The 22,026-nt window shown below is 54.6% G+C and overlaps 2 protein-coding genes and 3 long non-coding RNA genes across 6 annotated transcripts; 2 read left to right on the top strand and 3 right to left on the bottom strand.

The window, feature by feature from the left end:
• Positions 1 to 916: 916 nt before the first annotated feature.
• On the bottom strand, positions 917 to 3,059 carry LOC123639753. The gene is made up of 3 exons (XR_006735799.1): positions 3,016 to 3,059; positions 2,503 to 2,622; positions 917 to 1,688 (listed from the first exon to the last, which is right to left on the bottom strand). It is a non-coding gene; the product is annotated as an uncharacterized LOC123639753 (long non-coding RNA).
• HOXC10 (homeobox C10) lies at positions 2,648 to 7,822 on the top strand. Its single transcript, XM_045553826.1, has 2 exons — positions 2,648 to 3,550; positions 6,726 to 7,822. Exons 1-2 carry the CDS (start codon positions 2,800 to 2,802, stop codon positions 7,001 to 7,003), a joined length of 1,029 nt encoding a protein of 342 aa, XP_045409782.1. The 5' UTR covers positions 2,648 to 2,799; the 3' UTR covers positions 7,004 to 7,822.
• Positions 7,823 to 12,378: 4,556 nt separating this feature from the next.
• HOXC9 (homeobox C9) lies at positions 12,379 to 20,444 on the top strand. Of its 2 annotated transcripts, XM_045553823.1 has the most exons (3): positions 12,379 to 12,556; positions 17,624 to 18,218; positions 19,899 to 20,444. In XM_045553823.1, exons 2-3 carry the CDS (start codon positions 17,681 to 17,683, stop codon positions 20,141 to 20,143), a joined length of 783 nt encoding a protein of 260 aa, XP_045409779.1. In that variant the 5' UTR covers positions 12,379 to 12,556; positions 17,624 to 17,680; the 3' UTR covers positions 20,144 to 20,444. The 2 variants fall into 2 exon arrangements, with proteins under 2 accessions (XP_045409779.1, XP_045409778.1); XM_045553822.1 differs by lacking the exon at positions 12,379 to 12,556 and having other exon boundaries at positions 16,947 to 18,218.
• Positions 12,585 to 13,828, bottom strand: LOC123639750. The gene is made up of 3 exons (XR_006735798.1): positions 13,808 to 13,828; positions 13,369 to 13,445; positions 12,585 to 13,060 (listed from the first exon to the last, which is right to left on the bottom strand). It is a non-coding gene; the product is annotated as an uncharacterized LOC123639750 (long non-coding RNA).
• LOC123639749 lies at positions 16,520 to 17,510 on the bottom strand. Its single transcript, XR_006735797.1, has 2 exons — positions 17,201 to 17,510; positions 16,520 to 16,756 (listed from the first exon to the last, which is right to left on the bottom strand). It is a non-coding gene; the product is annotated as an uncharacterized LOC123639749 (long non-coding RNA).
• Positions 20,445 to 22,026: the final 1,582 nt, after the last annotated feature.

Below are 22,026 nucleotides of genomic sequence, written 5' to 3'. Positions count from 1 at the left end.
CGCCGGGTTTTCGTTTATCTTGCGTAATTAGAGGCAAACATTTTTCCCACCGGGGGTCCCACTTAGGCTGATGAATTTGATTTCTTTTTTCATTAATGGGCCGTGTTTATCATACTTCTAATTATTTCAACTTTAAACACTATTCCTTCTTGTGAGGAGGTGGGAGTCGAGGCGGGAGGCTCCTTCTCCCCGGGGTATTATTTCCATTAGTAATGGCAAGGATTCTGAAGCGACTCCATCCCCTCACCACGGCTGAGGTGAGAGGTGGGATTGGGATGGGGGTCAGGCTTCTGGGAGCCCTGAGGCCCAGTGACTCCCCTCTTTTCCTGCTGGTTCCCTAGGTTCTACCTTGGGGGCTTGTCTTAAAGTTTATCTCCTCCACCCTCCTCTGCCGACTCCCCCAACTCCCTCCCAAGCTGGGCTCAAACTTGTCCACTGCAAGATTCTTCCCTCCAAACCTTCCCCGGATCCCAGCCTGGCCTGGGCAAAGGCTCCGGTAGTGCCGTCCCAGCCCTCAGCTACCAACACCTAGAGAAAAATCAGGAAAAGCTGAGGTGACCAAGGGGCACCTGGTTGTGGGGGAGTCTGGCCCACCAGACTCCAAAACCAGGGTGGGGGAAGCAATGGCATGGGACTGGGACGCTAAACTCCAGGGACAAGCACACCAGGCAGGAAAATAAGGAGATGTGAAAGAGGGGGGAGGGAACCCCCCAAAGCCATATAATTCTCAATTGCTTTGGTCTTTAATTTCATCGTCCCATAAATGAGGAAATATCAGTTCCCATACTAAATTTTTATCCCCGGCTGATAAATATGACGGGAAATTTTCGTTGAGTCCTCGTAAAAGGGAACGGTTTCGATCAAACTGGTGGGGAAAGACTTATGCAGATAATACAAACAGAGTGGTCATAAAGTCTCGGCCGTTTCCCGCGGGATGGGCGGTGGGACAAATGGCTCCCTGGATTGACTGCTGCCCGGGCTGTCCCAAGTCTTGTCTGGGGCCTAAACAGCCTAACCTTGCCCTGGACAACCCCCATGCTGAGGCCACGGCGACCCCTGCAAATGAAAACACAAAACCATTTCAAATCTCCCCTGGCCGGTCCTGCAAGCAAGTCACATACTCCACATTTCCTTCCAGTTTTCCGGAGGTTCAGAAACCCTTGCGCCTTCTCGCCACCCTTGGATTGGGGAACTCGGCGGATTTCTTTCCGCAGTCTTCTAGCCGCGCCGGCTTGGGCCTCCCTTGAAGCGATCTAGCCTCCTCACTCCTCCTCGCCGGGGCGCTCCGGCTTCAGTGCGCTCCCCGCCAGCATCCAGCCCCTCAGAAAGTCGAAACCGGAGGCTCTATCCAGGGAAAAATGCGGGGCGACCGGAAAGACAAGTTTTTCTCCGGATTCCGTTTCCTGAGGAAGGGGTGGAGAGTTTAGTTCGCTTTGGAAGAAAGGCGATGGAGAAACGGAAAGAACTATTTGGAACATACATTTCCCTTTATTTCTTCCCCTTATTAAAAAACAACAAAAATAGACTGGTCTTTCTTCTTTCAAAAATGCTCCCAGCCCATTCGCTGTGTAAACACTTCTCTGGGTCGGATTTTGTCGCGTTTTGTGTCCTGGTTTCCCGTGTGATCCGTGACTCCTCCAAACTGGCCGAGGCTCCGCGGATTCCCTTTTTCTCTCCAGGAATCTTCCCTGTTTTAGTGGGGGCAAGGTCAAGCGGAAAGCGAGGGCCGCCAGGGCCTGGAGCAAAGCAGCCGAACCGGCTCCAAGGCCAAAGCCTTGAGATGGAGACCCAAGAGCCGCCCACCCCTCCAGGCCCAGGCCGCAGCTCCGGGATCAGGGAGCCGGTGCCCTTGGTCGCCGGCTTCCTCCTCGCCCTACCCCTACATCCACTCGGAACCTTCTTTCCTGAGCAGCCCTGAACGGACCGTGACCCTCTCCCCGACCCACCCCAGAGACTGGAGATTCATTCCCCCCCGTCAATCCCAATAGGGAACCTGCAACTCAACCAGCCTCCAGCACCCCGCGGTCCCCAAGCTCCCAGCCTCAAGGGCCAAGACGGAGGAATGCGGAGGCAGGAGAGCAGAAACTTTAGTCTTGTCTGGGATTCCTTAACTTTTTCCCCCTTTCTCTATCAGACCTCCCCCCCCCCCACACACACAAACAAAACACAAAACCTCACCCCGCTCCCACCCCAAGGGAAGAAGCGAGGGCAGGATCCGAAGAGATGAAAAGGGGAGATGAAGAGAGGGGAAGAAGTACCTGAATCGTGTCTTGACCTTTTAATTTGAATTTGACTGTTTTGAGCCCTGGGTTGCCTTGCTCTCTCCCTCTCTCCCGCATTTCCCCCCCTCTCCGCCCCCCTTTCCCCAGGAGTTACAGACTGGTTTCCGAGTAAACAAACCTCACTCTCCCCAGAACCCCCCATCCCGTTCCACCCAGCTACGGCCCCTGCCGCCCGGGGGTCGCTTCCTTTGTTCGCAGGCAAGGGCTCTGGTGCCCCTACCCCGAGGCAGCTGCTAGGTGGCGCTGTTACTCCACGATGCGCGCTCCGCCTGCCGACAACTTGACCCCGCTGACGTCACGGCCGTCTGAATCATCAAGGCCATTTTCAAATCCCATTGGTCTAGCCGTCACATGGTGAGGACCGAATGCGCGGATAATTATGGAGCTGATATTTCCCCCCCTCCCCTTCTTTTTCCTCCCTCCCCTGTAACCGCGCCCCCCCTCCCGGATGGGGGGAAAAAAAAGATGTCAGCTCCTCCGCTGTAGTATTGCTCCTTAAAAACCCCTGTCTCTGAAAATGACATGCCCTCGCAATGTAACTCCGAACTCGTACGCGGAGCCCTTGGCTGCGCCGGGCGGAGGAGAGCGCTATAGCCGGAGCGCAGGCATGTATATGCAATCTGGGAGTGACTTCAACTGCGGGGTGATGAGGGGCTGCGGGCTCGCGCCCTCGCTCTCCAAGAGGGACGAGGGCGGCAGCCCCAACCTCGCCCTCAACACCTATCCGTCCTACCTCTCGCAGCTGGACTCCTGGGGCGACCCCAAAGCCGCCTATCGCCTGGAACAACCTGTTGGCAGGCCGCTGTCCTCCTGCTCCTACCCACCTAGTGTCAAGGAGGAGAATGTCTGCTGCATGTACAGCGCAGAGAAGCGGGCTAAAAGTGGCCCTGAGGCAGCTCTCTACTCCCACCCCCTGCCGGAGTCCTGCCTCGGGGAGCACGAGGTGCCGGTGCCCAGCTACTACCGCGCCAGCCCAAGCTACTCGGCGCTGGACAAGACGCCCCACTGTGCCGGGGCCAACGACTTCGAAGCCCCTTTTGAGCAGCGGGCCAGTCTCAACCCGCGCGCGGAACATCTGGAATCGCCTCAGCTCGGGAGTAAAGTGAATTTCCCAGAGACCCCCAAGTCCGACAGCCAGACCCCCAGCCCCAATGAAATCAAGACGGAGCAGAGCCTGGTGGGCCCAAAAGGTAGCCCCTCGGAGAGCGAAAAGGAGCGGGCCAAGACCGCCGACTCCAGCCCAGACACCTCGGATAACGAAGCGAAAGGTAAGGCCGCCTGGGCCGCGGGCCCGGCTGGGACGCTCGGGCACTTGGTCTTCGTGGCCAGGGTCGGGGGCAGGGGAGAGGATTGGGCCGAGGAGGCCCCGAACGGTCTTAGGAATGCGAACCCGGCTTGTGACTAGTGTCTGCTGAGCTCCAGGCTGGTGGCGCGTCATTTAGCTGGGGAAGGTAAGCGGCGACTTGGAGGTGCCTGGCCGGCCCTGCCGTGGGTGCTAAGGCGGGGGCGGTGCGCACCGCGGGCAGCCTGCAGGCTCCGTGTGCTGCCCAGGATGGGTGACCGAGGGCGCTTGCTGGCTTTGGTTTGCTTTCTCAATGCTGGTGTCCTGGGGGTCTAATGTTCCCCCCACACACACACTCCCCCCAGCTCAGGTCAGAGGCTTGCAAAAAGCTTAAAATGGCGATCTTGGGCCAGGGACTAGGGAAGGCTTGGGAGATGAGGGATTTCTCTTTACTGCGTTTTCCCAGTTGAAAATTGTTTTCTGCGAAACGCGATTTGTTGTTTGTGGGTCTGATTTGTGCGTGCGGTTTGGGCTCCCTTGGTTTTTGGCTCGGCTAGGAGCCTTGGGCAGCGGGGCTGGGGCCGGAAGAGGTGGAGGTGAAGGGCTGCCCGCCACGCCACGTCCCTCCCTCCTCCAGATGCCTGGCTTGGGGATGGCGTTGGAACAGGGCATTTGGAATGTTGTTTTTTGTTTCCTCTTTTAAATTTTTTCTTTCCCCTTTTTTTCTAGTTAAATTACACTTTTTTTATTGGTTTCCAAAAGCAGCTTACAAATGAGTGGTTGGGAAATTTCTGTGTGCGTGGCAAGAGGTTTTCTCCTGAAAGGGAGTGTGACTTTGGTTGGATTTCATTGTGATTTTGGTTGGAGAGAGAAAGCCTAGCCAGAGTTCAAGCTCAGGGTTCAAGATTCATTTCTGCTGTAGCAACTGGAGGCCTCAGGACCTTTCTCTGACACCTGGAGAAAGCATGTGGAGGAAACAGAAGCATGGGAGGGAGGCTGAGAGGAACGACTTTTCCTGAAAAGTTGGAGCAAAAAGCATCGGAAAAGGAAAAGGCCCAACGGGGAGGAATAAACCTGCTCCCCACGACACTGGCTACTGGCTACAGTATATAAGAGGGGTTCATTGGGTGTAGAGGCAGATGAAATACTGAGAGCAGAGCAGGCTGGGGTGGCCCGGATCCTCTGGTGCTTTGTATATGGATGCGATGCACACGCATGCCTGACGGCGACCTGTGTCACACTCACACACACCCATCTTGCATGCTTCTCACACACTCACGCATGCCCGCTCACACATGCACAGGCAGTCTTTTGGCGGGCAAGGGCAGAGCCTCATCCTCTTGGATCTGCTCTCCAAAGGTGGCCTTGGCAAATCAGCCTGTAAAGATACTGACCAGATGAGCACGGTGTGTTCTTGAAGATGAGGGGGAGAGTAAGGTGCCCACACCCATTAACCCTCCCTGTGGCACATGTGCAATGTGAAGGTTTAATTTTATACCCTCTCTACAGACCCTGAGCTTGGTTGGGGAGCAGATTTAGGATAGGAAAAGCTGAGTTCTAGCCCCACCAAAAGCAAAGTCAAGGTTAACAAGTTCACCTCTTAACTCGACCTGCAACCATTCTGGTAGCCTTCCCTTTCTCTCCTGCTGTCCCCACAACAATCTGAGTGAGCCCTCCCATCCCAACTAATCCCCCTTAGTCTATCCTTTGCCAGTGCCCTTCTTACTCCTCCCTTCATTTTTGGTGTCCCCACCAGCAGAGACAAGAGAGCTTTCTGCTAAACTTCCCCATTTATGATTTCTGCCCTCCCCCCCCAATCCAACAACCCCAGTAAGAAAATAAACAAGGCACAGGTAGCTGTGGAGAGTCTGTAGACAATTTAGGGGGAAGCTGCAGGTGAAAGGGTATAAACATAATTAAGGACATTCAGATTTTTTAGACTGCAGCCTCAAGTTTGCTTTTTTTTTTTGGTGTTTCCTAGTTTCCTTGGGGCCCTCACTCCACCCCACCCCCACCAAGATAAGATGAGGAACTTGGTAGCTTCATTTGGCATAGAAAGGAGAGAGAGAGAGAGCTCAGAACCAGCAGCAGAGTCCTTTACTAGGTTACCCCTCAGATCTTTGGACTCTATGATTTTCCCTAAAGAGATGGCTAAGTTCCCTTCTCCTGCTTAAGGAGCAAGACTGGTCCATTTCAGCAAGAATGTGTGCCATGGAGAGAAGCTGTCAATAAGATAATGGGAAATACACACCATACTACGGTATTTCCTTATATGAGTAGACATGGGTATTATCTATGTGTATGTGTACATATGTATAGGTGTGTGTATATCTGCAGGTATACACATGTACTTGCAGGCATACACATCTACATATACACAGACTGGGCAGGAGCTTTCTAGGCGGCTGCATTTCCTCAGGATATCTCTCTCCCTTGACCTTAGGTTCTCTGTCTGAGACCCCTCAGCATTCCCCAGAGCTGTTGCCCCTGACCTCTGCTGCTGCCACAAGCTCCCCTGCCTCAGCTACACACACCTAGGGGAAATGACCAGGAGAGGAAGAGATGACAACCAGGGAGATCTAATGGGGCAGAGTCACTCTGTGGCAACTCAGGTGGGAGTAAGAGCTGGGGGCCTGGTGCAGGACAGCTGCAGCTGGGACAAAGTCCCTCCACTGAGTTGAAAGGGGTCAAAGCTCTCTGGGAATTGCTCTGAGCCGTGGGTGGACTCTGTGCTCTGGTTTGGGCCCTGGAAAATGCTTTTCCATCTGGCTGGATTTTTCCAGAGCTTGAATGGAACAGAGTGAAGGGAGGGCCTTGCAAGGTTTAGAGTACCTCTCTGGGAAAGCAAGATAGGGAAAAGTGAGAGTACTCAAGATCTGATATGTTAAGGTGGACTTGGGTAATTTAAATTTAATAAAAGTTTGGAGACAAGAGCCTCCTCCCTTTCTCCCCTATAAGTTTAAATCCTAAAAAATAAATAAATAAATAAATAAAAAATTAAGAACCCTGAGCTCAAGAGGACCCCACCAGCCAGGCCCATGGGGCAAGAGCAGCTCCCCTGTGCTCCCTCAGCCACCCCACAGCAGGCTGGCAAAGGCTGCAGCACTGAGAGGGTTTGCGTCTTCAAGGGATACTTATGTACATAATGTTATTTTTAACAGAGGAGATAAAGGCAGAAAACACCACAGGAAATTGGCTGACAGCAAAGAGCGGAAGGAAGAAGAGGTGCCCCTATACTAAACACCAGACGCTGGAATTGGAGAAAGAATTTCTGTTCAATATGTATTTGACGCGAGAGCGCCGCCTGGAGATTAGCAAGACCATTAACCTTACAGACAGACAAGTCAAAATCTGGTTTCAAAATCGCAGAATGAAACTCAAGAAAATGAACCGAGAGAATCGGATCCGGGAACTGACCTCCAATTTTAATTTCACCTGAGTGTGCGGTCTCCCCTCCTCCCTCCCCCCTCCTTCCTTTCCCCGCCCCTCCTCCCTTTGTGCCTGGTGATATTTTTTTTCCTGCCTGAGTATAAATGCAACGCGCCTGCAAAAAAGGCAAAGACCTCAGACTCTCCTTCCAAGGGACCTATGGTTCGTGCTGCGAAGATGCTTCCACCTAAAGCATGAGAAATGGGGTGCTGGGGTGTTGGGTATGATGTGTGCCCTCATATATGGGGATGGGAGTGTGACTGGTGTGTGTGTCAACCCCTCACTCACCCACGCACTCACACACAGCATTCTGTTATCCATGCAAAGTTAAGATCGAATCCACCCGCTTGTAGGGGAAACAAGAAAAAAATCAACCAGAGAGGGTCTGTAATCTCGCAGAGCACAGTCAGAATCGCTCCTTCCTTGCTGCATTTCCTCCTTAGAATAATAGACGTTTTGGAAAGTTCAGCTAGTGTTTGTGTGTTTGTCGTAGCACCCAGCGCCTCCACCAAACCCTCTCAGTGTCTTTACCTCCCAGTCGCTCTGAGAATCTGCTTGAAGTCTCGTATTTGTACTGCTTTCTGCTTTTCTCCCACCCCTCCCAGCACCCCCCACCCCCTATCCACTAACATCTCAGAAATTCCATCCAGAGGAACAAAAAAATTAAAAATAGAACATAGCAAAGCAAAGAATGCCCCCCCCCAATATTGCCCTGTCTCTGTCTGGGAGTTGTGTTATTTAAAGATATTCTGTATGTTGTATCTTTTGCATGTAGCTTCCTTAATGGAGAAAAAAATCCTAATAAATTTCCAGAATCGTAATCTTCAAATGGGTGGTTTTTTTGTTTTTAGTGTTTTTTAGCAACACCCCCTCCCCCAAAGAGGCTGAGTGTGTGGATGTGTGTGTTTTGTGTTTGACTCATCTCCTAGAGCCTTTCTAGAACATCTCGTGGCGGGTTTAATGTAAGTGAGAGACCATAACGTTGATTTAAATATTATCCAGGTGACCACAATAAGTCAAGGTCATAAAACAGTAATGTCAGGACGGTCTTGGTGCGCGCGAGAGGTGGATTTTATGATCTGCAAATATAATGTGGTGCTGCAGTAAAAGATGCATTTAAAGGTGACTGGAGGAGGGAAAGAGGCAGAGAGCAAACTGCAATCTTGAGGAGCAGACGGATCTGATTGCCTGGGGTGCTGGGCTAGGCGCACCCCACTGCTTGTGGGGGGCACCCCAAGAGCCCCCCACCTATCCAAGGAGAGGAATAAACTTAACCGCTGGAGGGGCATAAGGAGCTCGGCCCCCCCCCTCGACAGCAGCTAACAGAAGCGCCAGCAGCAGCAGGAGGAGGAGGCAGCGACAAGGTAAGAGAAGCGGTTTCTTGTTCTTCTCTTGGCGGCGGAGTGCGGACTAACGGCGTCCCCAGGTGCTTGGCGTGCAGCGGGCAGAGCCTGGAGGAAGGTGTTTCGGGGATCCGTGCTTGCTGAGAGCCCAGGCTTGCCTTGTGGCGGCTGACAGAGGAGGGCAGCAACCGTGAGCTCCCTCTCCTTCCCTCCCCGGCCCATTGCCGTGGGGTTAGGCGGTTAAAGGGGTAATTTGGTGGGTTTTGGCTTCTTTATCTTTTTGGGCACTTAGGGTCGCCTCGAGGTAGACGCTCCGGTTTAGGTGTTGCTCAGTCTGGTCGTCTGTTTGAGGGAGGAGGGGGTAGAGAGGGCTGGAGCTTGACGCTTAGGTTTTCCTGCTTTCTGCTGGTTTGGGCGTGAGCTCTTCCAGGCTCTTGTTCCCCACACTCTCTGGCTGTGGGGCTTTGCCAGGCAAGTGGCCTGATTGGAAGTGGCTCCAGAGCACAAGGCTGTGGTTCGGCCACCCATATTCACTGGGAAGTCTAAACCAAGCTGAGAGAGGGAGAGGATAGAGGGAGTCTAGGAGGAGAGTGCAGGAAAGCCAGATGGATAAGACAGGGGACCCAGCTCAAGAGTGGAAGGAAGATCCAGCTTCCCCCAGGGCCAGGGCCAGATGCAGGGGAATAGCTCCACTGCGGTGCTGGGGGTGGGGCAGCGATTTGGCGGCTAGCGGTCCCATTTCACCAGATTTTCCCAGATCGATTTGCTTAGACCAGAAAGTGATGAAGGCAGTCAGACCCCCTACCCACCCAGCCACCCAAAGTCTACTCTCTAGTCCTTAGGGAGGTTGTGGGGGCGGAAAGGGGGACGGGGCTGAATTTCTTCCTTCCCCAACCCCCTTCCCTTCTCCTCCGGATAGATGCAAAGCTGAATCTCCCGCCCTGCTTGCTCAGCTGATCTGTGGCTTAGGTAGTTTCATGTTGTTGGGATTGAGTTTTGAACTCGGCAACAAGAAACTGCCTGAGTTACATCAGTCGGTTTTCGTCGAGGGCCCCAACCCATCTCTCCTGCTCCTTCCCTCCCCAGTGGGACTGCCCCACAGCCCCCTCCTAGATAGGGCAAAGTGGGTGCAGACCAAGGAGGGCAAGCTGCGAGTGGGGCTGCGGGACAAGTCTGGAGAACCCTGCTTTATGCGATCCCCTCTTCAGCCTGTCCCAATCCCTGTGACTGAGGGAGAGGAGTTTTTCCTGCAGCTATTGTCTCCTGGGCCCAGCTGATGGACACAGACAAAGACAGTCCAGTCAATTCCAAGGAAATTCAGGAGTTTGAGTAGAGGTGGCCTGGTGGGCCAGCTCAGTTGGGCAGCAGGGTGGGGCAGAATCATTAGGAGAGAGAAGAGCACAGAGAAGGGAGTCTCTGGAATGGTTAGCTTCTCTCACCTGCCACCTCCAAGGAAAGCATATGGCTCCAGTTGGCTGGGTCTGGAGCTTCCTTAGAAAAGCGGGGGTTGCCTGGAGGTCCCAAGGATTGGGTAGCTCGAAGTGTCAGCCCAGCCACTTCCCCTTCCCTTTCTATAGCTCCATCTCCAGGGGAAAGGCATATTTGGGGTGTTAGTAGGTTAGAGGAAAACCATCAAGTCCAAGTAGAATTATCCCCCACTCACACACACACACCTTACTGGGAAACATCAGGACAAAAACCTGACTCTTGTCTCCGTGTAGCTGTCTGTGGTCCATAGGCCTTGGTTTGTGTGTCTGTGGCTGTCAGGCATCTGCCTGTCTTTGCACTGTGTGGAAATGTCTGGGTGAACAGAGGCTGCCCGTGTGCCCACCATTACCATGTTGTTGGCTGATGCCAGGGGGAGGAGGGGAGGATAGTGGGGTAGAAGGAAATCTGAGCAATGTAAAACTTTGCGAAGCTTCCTCCACTCCTTTTCCCCTCTGGTTCTTCAATGCTGGCCCAGGTTGCTAGAGAGAAGGTTCTCAAAAGAGGTTTCTTTGCCTCCGGAGAAAAAAGGGGGAGGGCTCAGGGAGACTGAGGAGATACACCCCTGTTCTCAGAGATACTGGGAAAGAGAAGCCACAAGGTCAGGTTCTTGGTTCTCTTACTTTGTAAGTATTATGATTATTAAAACACTGTGAACTTTCAAACAGGGGAACAAAATCATGTCCCTGTAACAAAATATATAGAGTTCTATATTACTGCAGTCATGTGCTGGGGAGGAGGCAGAATATATGACCTCGGATGAGTGTAGGTCTCTGTTTCTATCTCCCTGTCTCCTCCAGACTCTCTCAAATCCCCTGTAGATACTTATAGGCATTTTCATTTATTTTTTTCCCTCTCTCTTTCATACAAAGAGATTTCTTTTGACCCCCAAGAAAGCTGGAGGAAAAAATGGGACTAGAGATTTTCATCTTTCCAGTTGAATCATCAGCCTTTCTGTCCCCCATTCTTTTGTGGGAGAAAAAAAATTTCTTCCCTTGCAGGAAAGTACTCCAATCTCTCTATGGCTCTCAGGGAAATGGAGATGTTTCCAGAGAGGCAGGCCAGCTGGTGGGAAGCAGGCAAGTGGCTCCCCTGGTTTGGGAGCTCCCAGCAGCCTGGCTGCCCCAGGCACATAGTCAGTTGGGGTGGAGGGAGTTCCAGACAAGGATAGGGTGCTCAGGAGCACTTGGCTTGGAGATAGAGTCCCCGATGGGCCGAAATTCACCCATGAACGACTTCTGCTCTTTGGGTCTCTCTGTTCCCATTCCTGTTTCAGAGCTGGTGGGCTTATGAGTGGGTGGTCGACAGAGCCAAGAGTTGGGGTATCCCCTTCCCCAAATCCCAAGAAATGGAGCAAGGTCTCATAGGGCCAAGGTGAGGGCCAGTCTGGTGGTCAGAGTCTACCCCAGGGCCCTGAGGCCGTGGATCATGGCTAAGGCGATGGTAATTATTTATTCGCTTCGCTGGAAGGGAGTCTTCAGAAGGAACAGCGTGAAGAGGAGGGAAAAAATTATCACTCTCGTCTGCGGATATTAAGATGGATTTTTATTTCTTAAAGGACCCTCCCCGCCGAGAGCGCATAAGCGTAAACTTAATATATGCTCCGCAGCCCAACTCCAGAAATCGCAATAAAAGTTAAAACCTCCCCTACTGGTTTTTTTTAATTATGATATGGGAAAGAGGAGCAGGATTTATAGAGCTGAACTCTCGGCGTGTGAGTGTTTGAGACTTGCGGGAGAAGGAGGAAAAGGCAAGAGCTCGCCAAGGAGAACCTTGGTCTCTGAGATATCTCGCCGGCTGCGGGGGCTGGGGCTCAGCCCGGCCGATCCCTGTGGCCTCCCTGGGACCCCGCCCAGGCCCACGGCCTTGTTTAGGCTCCGAGTTGCATCCCTTCTCAAGAACAGGTGAAGGGGGTGGCTGTAGCGGGGGACTGGGGGCCGTGGGTGGGAATGCCAGGGCGTAGAGCTTTGTGTGGATCTTGCAGGGGACAAGGTTTGAAGTCCCCGGCAGGCAGGGCCGCAGCCCGAGTATGGCCGGGAGGGCGGCTTGGCTAGGAGGGGTGTCCGAGAAGGGCGCGAGAGCACCGACAAGGTGGATTGTGTGTGGACTTTGGCGGCAGACGGAGCAGAGGGCTCCGGGGGCTGTGGCCAGCGGCAAGGCGGGCAACCGGATGTTGAGTCTGTAGGAAGGACCTTGAGGTCTGTTGAGTGTTTGGGCTGCCGGGGGGCGGCAGCCCAGATTGTGGAGCATGCAGTGCGCGGGGCGCGGCGGTCAGCGTGGGCGAGGCAGCAGGCCCCGCACACCTCTGCAGCTGCCGGGCCGTGTCCGGGACGTCTGAACCGAGGCCGACCAATAGTCAGAGCATGAAAAATAAATCCAGTTAAGGGTCTTTCTTTTTGTCTTTTCCTCATAAGAAGTCTTTTCTTTTTTCTCTTTCGGAGATACCTGGACTTGGTCCAGAGCAGGTTGCCCGCGGGAGGGCCCGAGAGCGGCAGCGCGCAAGGGAGGGAGAAAGGGAGGGAGGGCGAGAAAGAGGGAGGGAGGGAAGGAGGGCGGGCGGCAGCGGCTGTGGTGGCCGGGGCTTCCCTCCCCAGGCGGGAGGCGGCTGCCCTGCATCTGTGGCCATGGGGAGCCGAGGAGCAGGTAACCGGAGGCGCTTCCGAGGTGGGATTGGACCAAGCCAGAGGGACCAAGTCTTCTGGGTCTCTTTGCCTGAGGCCCTGGAGGGAGAGAAGGTAGGGAGATCGGCGCCCGCCAGGCCTGGCAAAGAGGCCTCCTCTGGGAATGTTGAACCTGTATATGATTCCAGGCTCACACTCATGTTGTGAGTCTGTCTGCCTCAGGAGATGCGGTTTGCTTGTGTATCTGAGACGCCTCAAACACTGGGCTCTCCTTCCAAAGGTTGGGGGGAAAAATCGGGGAAATTTGTCGGAATGTGCACTTTCATTCATTGGATTCTCTGCAACTCAGCGGGGCTGGTTAAGGCGCCCCCAAGTTGGAAAGGAGCTTTCCTCCTGTTTTCTGGATGCGGAGTCCTCTGGCTGCCTCCGCCACGGGCTGAGTTTCCGGCTCCAGGTTCGCGTGTCTCCGTGAGGTTTGAGGCCAGACAGCGCGCAGTCGGGCAGGGAGGGCGGGGGAGAGACGAGCTCTGGCCCCTTAATTGTACTTCGGACTGGTATTGTCTCTCCTTTCGCCACCTCTGCTTCCTCAGTCTGGGCTCCAAAGTCACTGCAAATTTCCTTGCGACACATACATCACACAAAAGATCAGGTAACATCACTCAGGGCCACTGGGGCTCCGGACAGAGCGCAGCCCTACCTCTGGGGCGGCTCCCCCTCCAGCCACTCCCCAGGCTGGAAAACCAGACTGTGTTGCGGGAGCCGGAAATAGCCCCGTTTGCTGCGGAGCGGCAGGGCGGGGGCGCAGGCGGGAATGCAGGCCCGGCAGGCCGTGGCGTTGAAAGGGCCACGTTCACAGGCCCTGGGGGCTTCACTCCTGCTGGGCTTGGGGGCCTGACTCCTGGTGTGTAGGGATCCCAGATACCCACCTGGGGTGGGGGCAGGACGCGGGTCTCCTCGCTGCAGGCCAGGAGAACTCAGTTTCTGCTTCCAGCGCAGGCCTTAGCTAGGAGGAGTTGTGTGTGGGTGTGTTTTTCCCAACAAAGAGGGATCAGGAGAGAGAAGGGGGGAAAGAAGAGGAGAACTGGGGAGGAGGCGGGGAGGGGGAGAGGGCAGCAGAGAGGTGAAATTAGCCCATTTCAGGGGGAGAAGGAAAATGAAAGCAAATGGAGCACGGCCTCCTCCGCTCAGGGCGGGTGCTGAGGAGCGGGGAGCCGACTCCCTGCCTGCCGAGGCCAGGATGGCCCGCTGAGGGCACCGGGAAAAGCCTGTTTTAAATTTAATCCGAACTTGACGGTGCGGATTGAACCGGAGGGAATTTAAATCACTAAAAGGAAGGCTGGGGCAGGGGGAGGGGATGACTCTAACCTGTCTGTCCGTCCTTCCCACGGTGCTAGCTTGGTTGTGGTGGCAGCTGCCCAGGTTTGAGGTGATGGAGTAAGACTGCCCCTCCCCCTCAGGGGGCTCTCTGGTGCCCAGCGAAATCTTTTGGGGGCGGGAGAGAGCTCTGAGAACCAGAGCGTACGCAGGGCCGCTAGCAAAAGCTGGGGCTTCTCTCCTCCCCAACAGGGGCTCCCAGCGGCCTCTAGTCCCTCGGTTTGCCCCAGCGGTGCCGCGGAAAATTGAAGGGAGTGGTGTAGGAGAGGGGGAGTTGTGGAGTACGACAGGGGATTCAGGAGTAACTAAACCCCAGGAAGATGAGACCCTCCTTCTTGGTGCCCCCACACCTACAAACCTGGATTTGAGGGAAGCCTGAAGGTCTGCTGCAGAGCCCTGACCTGCCACCCCACCTCTAAATGTGCAGAATGGGGGACTACAACCCACATGCAGCTGTGGAACCTGCGGGACCTCGGCCTAGTGGACTCTGGGACTCCTAGCCTTTTCCAGCCCCCCCCCCAAGATCCCTCTCTCCGCAAGGCATAGGGAAAATGAGGCATTGGCTGGGAGGAGGCTGTGGGCGAGGCCTGCCTCCTGATCCACAGCCGGGCCTGCGCCTGAGTGGGGAGTGTACGGAGTTCAGGTTCCCAAAGGAAAGGAAGGCGACAATCTCCCCCTTGGTTTCTCGAGGGATTTGACGGCTGCAGGCATCCTAGCTGGTGATACTGACTGCCCCGCTGCTGCCTCCGCTGGGTGGGCAGGCAGGGTGCACAGATAGCTCAAAAGTTGAAAAGAAGGTGGTGTTCAAAGGCGGGGTAGGAGAGAAGGGGATGTCTGTTTACAGCCACAATATCTATTTGAGGTACTCTCTTAAATAGTGGAGACCCATAGGATAAGATCCTTGGAGACTCTTTCCTCTAGGGAAGCTGAGGCTGAGGCAGCAAGGCCCTGTCGCCTGGAGAAGACGCAGAGGAAGAGCAGGCGTGAAACCTTTCCTCTTCTGTTTTCTTTGCTCCTTGCCTAGAGCGTGGCTCAGCCCCCAGCCGCCTTGGCTGCTGCCTAGGCCACCATGGGATTCTATATCTTGGAGGCCTAGTGTACCCACCCGAGCAGGTCTCCCGGGAGGGGCAGGAGAGGAGGCCTCTTCCTCCTTTGTGTCCAGACAGAAGTGGCCGCTGCGCCCGGAGTCGGTCTCGCGGCAAAGGACTGGCAAGCAAGCGGACTGCACAATGCCACGGCTGCTCCGCCAGCTCGCGCCCTGCCCCGTCCTGCCTGCGTATCGCCGCCCTTCCTCCGCCTGGCTCTCTGCACGCCTCCCTTTCCCTGCTCTCCTCTCTCTTTTCTTCTTGCTTTTCTTCTTTTCTTCAATTCTCCCCCTTTTTTCTTTTTATCCTAATTCTCCGTTTCCTTCTTTCCTTTCTTGGGCCTGGCTCCGTGTTTCGGTTGGTCTGTCTCAGGCTGTCTCAGGCTCAGTCTCTCTCAGGCTCTGTCCCTTGATGTCCTCTTGGTCACAGTCTGGCCCGGGGCCCCGCTGAAGGCTAAATGTCTCCGCTCAACGCTGTCAGCAGCCGCCCAAGAGCCGACGGGTCCCCAGCCGCCTGGGGCTGGGGGAGGTGCTGGCTGTGCTGGGGATTTGGAGAAAGCCTCCGCAGGGGGACTGGAACCTCCTATCTTTTCCTTGAACTAGCGAGGGAGATTTTTTGATTGACAGCTAACGCGACTCCATCAAGGCCAAAGAGATATTCTGTTTCTTGTTGTAATTTGTGTTTCCCAGTTTAGTCCAACCGGAGGGAGGGGAAGACAGTTGGAGTCCAGGGGACAAGGTTGAGGCCCCCAGGCCGCCGCCTGTCCCCAGCCAGACACTTCCCTCATCCCACCCCCCATGCGTCGAAATCCCAGCCCCGTTATACCGAAAAGCAAAGAACCAGAGAGGGGGAGGAGCAGGGACTGGGGAGGGGGCCTGTCGAGCTGGGATCAGTGCTGTCGCCACAGCTGTATTCTCCTCCCCAACTTTCCTCCCCACAACACACATACTAGGTACACTCTCTGCAGCTCTTCTCCACCCTAGAGGAGAAAGATCGACAGATATGCAGGAGAAAACCAGCCCCCCTCCAGCCCCCATCCCTATCCCTGGCGTTTGGTCCTCTCCTGGGGACAGGAGAGGGAAAGAAGGGCAGGCGTGGCTGGGTCTGGGAAGCCTCCTACCCTGCTGCCTTCAGAGCCTGCATCTCAGCCTCAGTTCTTGCTATTTCCACTAGCACAAACTGAGACACTTCCCATCTGACCCTGAAATTGCACCCCTCCTTCAAACTCACTCTACCCTACCTAGGTGCACCAGGTCTCTGAGGATGTCACCTGCCCCTCCCTTCCCCCCAGCCAACCTCCCTAACCCCTCTCCTGCACCCACACTGAGAATTTCCTGCTTGCCTAAAGCCCCCCTTTACTATACCACCTTGGGACAGTCTGATGGAAAGCAGAGGGCTGGGCAACAAATCCCAAATTCAAGGAGGAGGGTAGCAACCAACTTATTGGGGGGAGGGATCCAAGTTGTCTGATATTCCCCTACAATCACACTGCCCCCTCTGGAATTCCTGAATCCGACCCCAAAGAAACTGCTTTCTCCCATCCCTCCGTTGCTTTTTTCCCGTTCCAAAAACAGCCTACAATTTTATTTAATGAAAGACACATTTATGAACAATCAAATGATCCTCATAAAAATTTTATTGAAGGACGTAAAAACAAGCTACTTGCCCACGACCGAGGTCGCTCTCGCCTTGCCCGCTCTCACCCTGGCTCTCTGCAGATAGAACCCGGGAGTGACTTCTTTTTTGGGGGGAAGGGTGTCGCAGAGATGGAGCTGGGGGCAAAGGAGGAAGAGCAGGAAGGTGGGATGGGGACTCCCCACTAAAGTTGTGTAGATCTCTCCTCCACTTCTTCAAGCTGGCAAAGAAAGATAAATAGATATAGATAATAAATTAAAAATAAAGGCGCTTGTATATCTGTGCCAAAGCAAAGAGAAGACTTCTGAGGCTGATGATAAAGGTATATGAAATCCCGACGTTCTACCCCTCCCACCCGCGGACCACCTTCCTCAAGCTTCCCCTACCCCAGATTTGGGGGCTGAGTTGGCCAGTGGCAGAAGGACGTTCCCCTTTCCCTCCTTCCCTCCCTCCACCCTAGCTTCCCCAGTCCCCTCCCACCCTCCCTCCCTCACTGCTGCTGCTGCTGCTCCTGAAAGAAATACATACATACACACTATTTAAAAACGCATTTTTAAAAGCCACGTTCCGAACTGACAATCGCTGATCTCGGCTCGCGCAGGGACTGCGGGAGCGTCAGGGCCGACAGAGACGGATTACGTCAAGAAATAGTTCCTCCACCTACCTCGGCCGGCCTCCCCGCCCCTGTGGGGCTCCCGCGCCCAGCTCGGCCCTGGGGGTCCAAGAATCCTGGCTTCGGGGACTGGCATTTTCACCCCATTAAAAATCCTCATGGTTGGGGGGAGGCCATCTGCTTATGGGTGGACATGGGCATAAGGGGTTCTCTGGTGAGATATGAGCCCTCCTGAGGGGCTGGCCGGTGCTTTGGGTCCAGAGTTGCGGAACCCCAGGAAACCGCAGGTCGCGGGGATCAGCAGAGAGAAGGGGGTGGGAGAGGGGGGGAAAAAAAGCAAGGAAAAAAAAGCCCCTGCGCATTGATCCGCGCCGTATTTTTGGGTAAATACGATCACGTGGGGGCCGGGGAACCAATGAGCTGCGGGGAAAAGGCTGGAAAAATAATTACCTGCCTTGATTGTTCTGTGAGCAGATAAAAAGTACATATACAGTTCATACAATAATCTTATGTATGTAAAACCCTGTTACGATGTCGGCGACGGGGCCCATCAGTAACTATTACGTGGACTCGCTCATCTCTCACGACAATGAAGACCTCCTAGCGTCCAGGTTTCCGGCCACGGGGGCTCACCCCGCCGCCGCCAGACCCAGCGGTTTGGTGCCGGACTGTAGCGATTTTCCGTCCTGTAGCTTCGCGCCCAAGCCGGCAGTGTTCAGCACGTCGTGGGCGCCCGTGCCCTCGCAGTCGTCCGTGGTATATCACCCGTACGGCCCCCAGCCCCACCTCGGCGCCGACACGCGCTACATGCGGACTTGGCTCGAGCCGCTGTCCGGCGCCGTCTCCTTCCCCAGCTTCCCGGCCGGGGGCCGTCACTACGCCCTCAAGCCGGACGCCTACCCCGGGCGCCGCGCCGACTGCGGCCCGGGCGACGGCCGCAGCTACCCGGACTACATGTATGGCTCGCCCGGGGAGCTGCGCGACCGCGCCCCGCAGACACTGCCCTCGCCCGAGGCGGACGCACTCGCGGGCAGCAAGCACAAAGAGGAGAAGGCCGACCTGGACCCCAGTAAGTTGGGAGCAATTTTCCTTTACAACCAGCGCGGGAGGGGAGGGGAGGACGGGCGGGGGGAGCCGGATTACAGCCCCTCTGAACGGCGCAGGGAGCGCGGGAGAGGGGCGAGGGCGAGGGGGCGAGGACTCAATAAAAGCAAATTACCTTGGGGAGCTTTCAGGCACAGGAAGGTCTGAGGAGGGGGCCCAGGGCGACAGGTTGGGAGAGGGTCGAGGGGCACCCCTCTCCCAGGAACTGGCTTTGATGAGAGACCCCTGCCCTCCTCCCAGCCCAGGCTTTTTGGCTCAGTCGCCACTTTCTAAGAAATGCAGACAGGGCCAGGGGATGGGGCAGGGGCGAGGTTCATTTTATGGTTTGAGGTTTGAGATGGGACGGGGGAGAGATGAGGAGCACACGGGACAGAGAGGAAATACTCTCGGGAGAAAAATCACCCCTACTCCCAGTCAGCATGGGGTCCTCACCCCACTAGAGATTCATAAAACAGAAGGTCCTTGGACTTCTCCCCCAGGAGCACTGGGTGAGGGTCTGGGGGATTTTGAAGCCTGGGAACTTGTAGAGATCAGGACTTCCAGAGAGAGAAGTGGGGACAAAAGTGGGGTCTGAGTCTCATTAAACTTGAGAACCCTGTTCTGAGGGTCTGGGGTGGGGGTGGGGGGTTGAGAATGGGGATCCTGGATGAGGAGTGGGAATCCCCCGGATTAGAGAATTGTACCCCCCACACACTTCAATCAGGGAGACAAGAGCCTTCTGAGTACAGCAAAGAAGGACTCGGGTGGGGGCAGGTGGGAACTGCAGGGCCAGAAAAAGGGGGAAGAAGGAGAAACAGTAGGGGAGGGGTTGCAGCCCCCAGGGTGTGAGGAAGTGTCTGGGGGAGTCCCAGGAGGGGGCTGCAGGAAATCTTTTCCTCCAGCCTCATAAGGGGCCAGGGCCTAATTATATCCCTCTGAAGGCTTCCCTCCCTGCCCTCAGCTACTCCCATAAACCTGAAATTGGAGGCTTGGCTCCTGCAGAGCCTGTCCTGGGGCCGACAGGAGGGGGGCACTGGAGGCCAAACTGGGAAGCTAAGATGTAGGGGAGCCTGTCCCCAAGACCAGCAGCTCTCTGGGGAGAGGAGAAAGACTTTTCCTGTCCCACCATCACCCTGAGAATTCGCCTTAGCAGGGTTGAATTCCGAGCGGGAGATGGGCGCTGGTGAAGGTGGTAAGGGGTTTAGGGACTCTCAGGGTCAGGAAGCAGAACTGCTAAAATTTCAGGACTTGGTCCTGGGCTGGGAGGATGGGAGGGGGCAGAGGAGGAGGGAGATGGGGAGGAGAGAGACCTTGCTATAAAAATAAAAAACAAGAGAGAAGCGTTTATGGGCCTATGAAACGGTTGGGAATTTGGACTTTTTATGAGGATATTCTCGAATTACTACTCTTGAAGCTGAGGACCAGACTGTAGGGGCTTTAATAGCTTCGGATTTCCTACAGTTTTAGGTGCTGGAAACTGAAAAGGGGGAGATGGGGAGGAGGCAGAATGCAAAAGGAGGAAGGGGAAAATTCCTAAAGCAAAACGTGTCCAAATTCAGGTTCAATTGTTGAGTTTGGGGAGCCTGGCTAAGCCTGGGAGTGGAGTGGCAAAGGTCCTGGGCTGGAAAGGGGCTCCACTGACCCCTGCCTCTGTTTGGCCCTCCAGGCAACCCCGTGGCCAACTGGATCCACGCCCGCTCCACAAGGAAGAAGCGCTGCCCCTACACCAAGTACCAGACGCTGGAACTGGAGAAGGAGTTTCTCTTCAATATGTATTTAACCAGGGACCGTCGGTACGAGGTGGCCCGGGTTCTCAATCTCACCGAGCGGCAGGTCAAAATCTGGTTTCAGAACCGAAGGATGAAGATGAAAAAGATGAATAAAGAGAAAACCGACAAGGAGCAATCCTAAACCCTGCCCAGCCTGCTGCCTCAGCACAGCCAAGGGAAAAACAAAAACCCCCAAAAATACCCCAACCCAGGCGGGAGAGAGCACGAAAAAGAAAAGCAAAGAGCAAGATAGAGAAAAGCCAATCAGCTTAAAAAGAAAAAAAAAAAGGAAGGGGAAAAGGAAAACTCTTGCGATTTGGGAGGGTTCAGTGTTGAGATATTGGTGTTTTAGAGTTAGTTCTACCCAGCGAGGAGGAGGTGGGAAGAGAAACTGCGTTCTCTTTCCCCAGCGCAACTGAAATAAATGACACACACAAATGTGATTTTTTTTCTCCTTTCTTCAGAGAAGCCAGTACTTGAATCGCTATATTTCTATTTTTTTTTTTTCCTGTATTGTATTTGGTCCAGGTCATCCCTTCCTGGGCCTGGGGCGCTCTGTGTGCAGATTTTGTACAAAAAAGACACACACATACACAATAATGACTCCCAGCCCAGGAGCTGAATGGCGAGGGCCGGACCGTGCCGAGGGCTGGGTCGGGCGACGCAGGCCAGCGCCTTGGGCTGTACATAGCAGTGTTTCCTCTCACCCCCAGCGTTCAGCGTTCGTCCCCAGCGTCGGTCCTGTAACGTGCTTCTGTTTGTTATGGTAGAACAGCTCTGTGTTAATATATCGAAGTCACTTAAAAACCCAGAAACCTAACTGTATCCAGTTCTCATTATTTCTCCTCCCTGTGGTTCCAGGCTACTGTTGTGGAGGAGGCAAGTGCTCAGATCTTCTAGGGGAGGCTGGAGCCAGAAGAAGGGGCTCTCTCTACCTCAGAAGGGCAAATGCCTGCGGCTTCTCTCCAGGCAGGGCGGGGTGGGGGTGGGGGCTCCAGGGGCGGGGTGGAGGCTGCTGAGGCCCAGGCCCAGCTTGTGCCTGCCCCGGCTGGCTGCCTACAAGTTTCCTGGTGGCTAGATGGAGTGCGGGGAGAGGCTCGGCATGAATGGTTTTCCCTGGCTGTAATTAATTGTAATAATTTATGAGTACATGAGATCGGAGGGAAGAGATAGGTGAAGATGAAAGTTGGGTGCTGGGTGAGGGCCCAGGCTGGATTCTTGCCTGACTGCATTGGTGCTTTGGTGCTTCCAGGGATGGCTGGGAAAGAAGGTTGGGAGGGGGCTGGGTGCAGCTAGGAGAAAGGCCTGGCAGGCCTCAGGGAGCAGGATAGGCACTGGGGACTGCACTGAGAGAAAAAGACAAATGCAGAGAGAGAGAAGAGAAGGAATGGAAGGAGAGAGGAGAGAAAGAAAATTAAAAAAGAAGAAAAAGGAGAGGAGGAGAAAGATGGCAAAGCCAATACAATCAAAATTAGATTTAGTTTCTACTTCTCAATGCAGTCTCAGCTCCTCTCTCCTAGTTCTCCTTTCTTCCCAATCTTTTTCTCCCCCGTCCTCTGGTGTTTGGTTTGAATGTTGGTTTGGGGGTGACCAGGGTCATGCTGAGTAGCTCTGGCTTTTCTGGGAGATGGCCCAGCCAGTGGCCAAGGAAGCTGGTCAGGGATTGTCCAGGAGTGGAGTGTTTCCTGGTAGCTGTGGGACCCCAAGCACAAAGGTGTGGGGATATGTGTGTAACAGCCCGGTGGGACTGGTCGGCTGCACTGCACCCCAGAGCGCCTTCCTAAAACCAGCAGTTTTCATCTGCTAATCAGAAGCAGACACAAGCTGGGTATGCCTCAGCCCGGCGCCCCTTTTCTCGGAAATCCCCCAATCTGGAAACTATTAAAATCAGACTGCTTGAAATATAGCCCTTTAATATCTCAAGCTGCCCATTCTGCCGAGGGTGCAGGGTGTTGTTCTGAATACTTGGGGGATACCTCCATTAAAGAAAATAAGTGGGGGTCCCAGCCCATGTGCTGCTCCCCC

Source organism: Lemur catta, chromosome 6, assembly GCF_020740605.2.
Source record: "Lemur catta isolate mLemCat1 chromosome 6, mLemCat1.pri, whole genome shotgun sequence".
Lineage (NCBI taxonomy): Eukaryota > Metazoa > Chordata > Mammalia > Primates > Lemuridae > Lemur > Lemur catta.
Note: the sequence above shows the minus strand (reverse complement) of the source record. Positions and strands in the feature narration are given on the sequence as shown.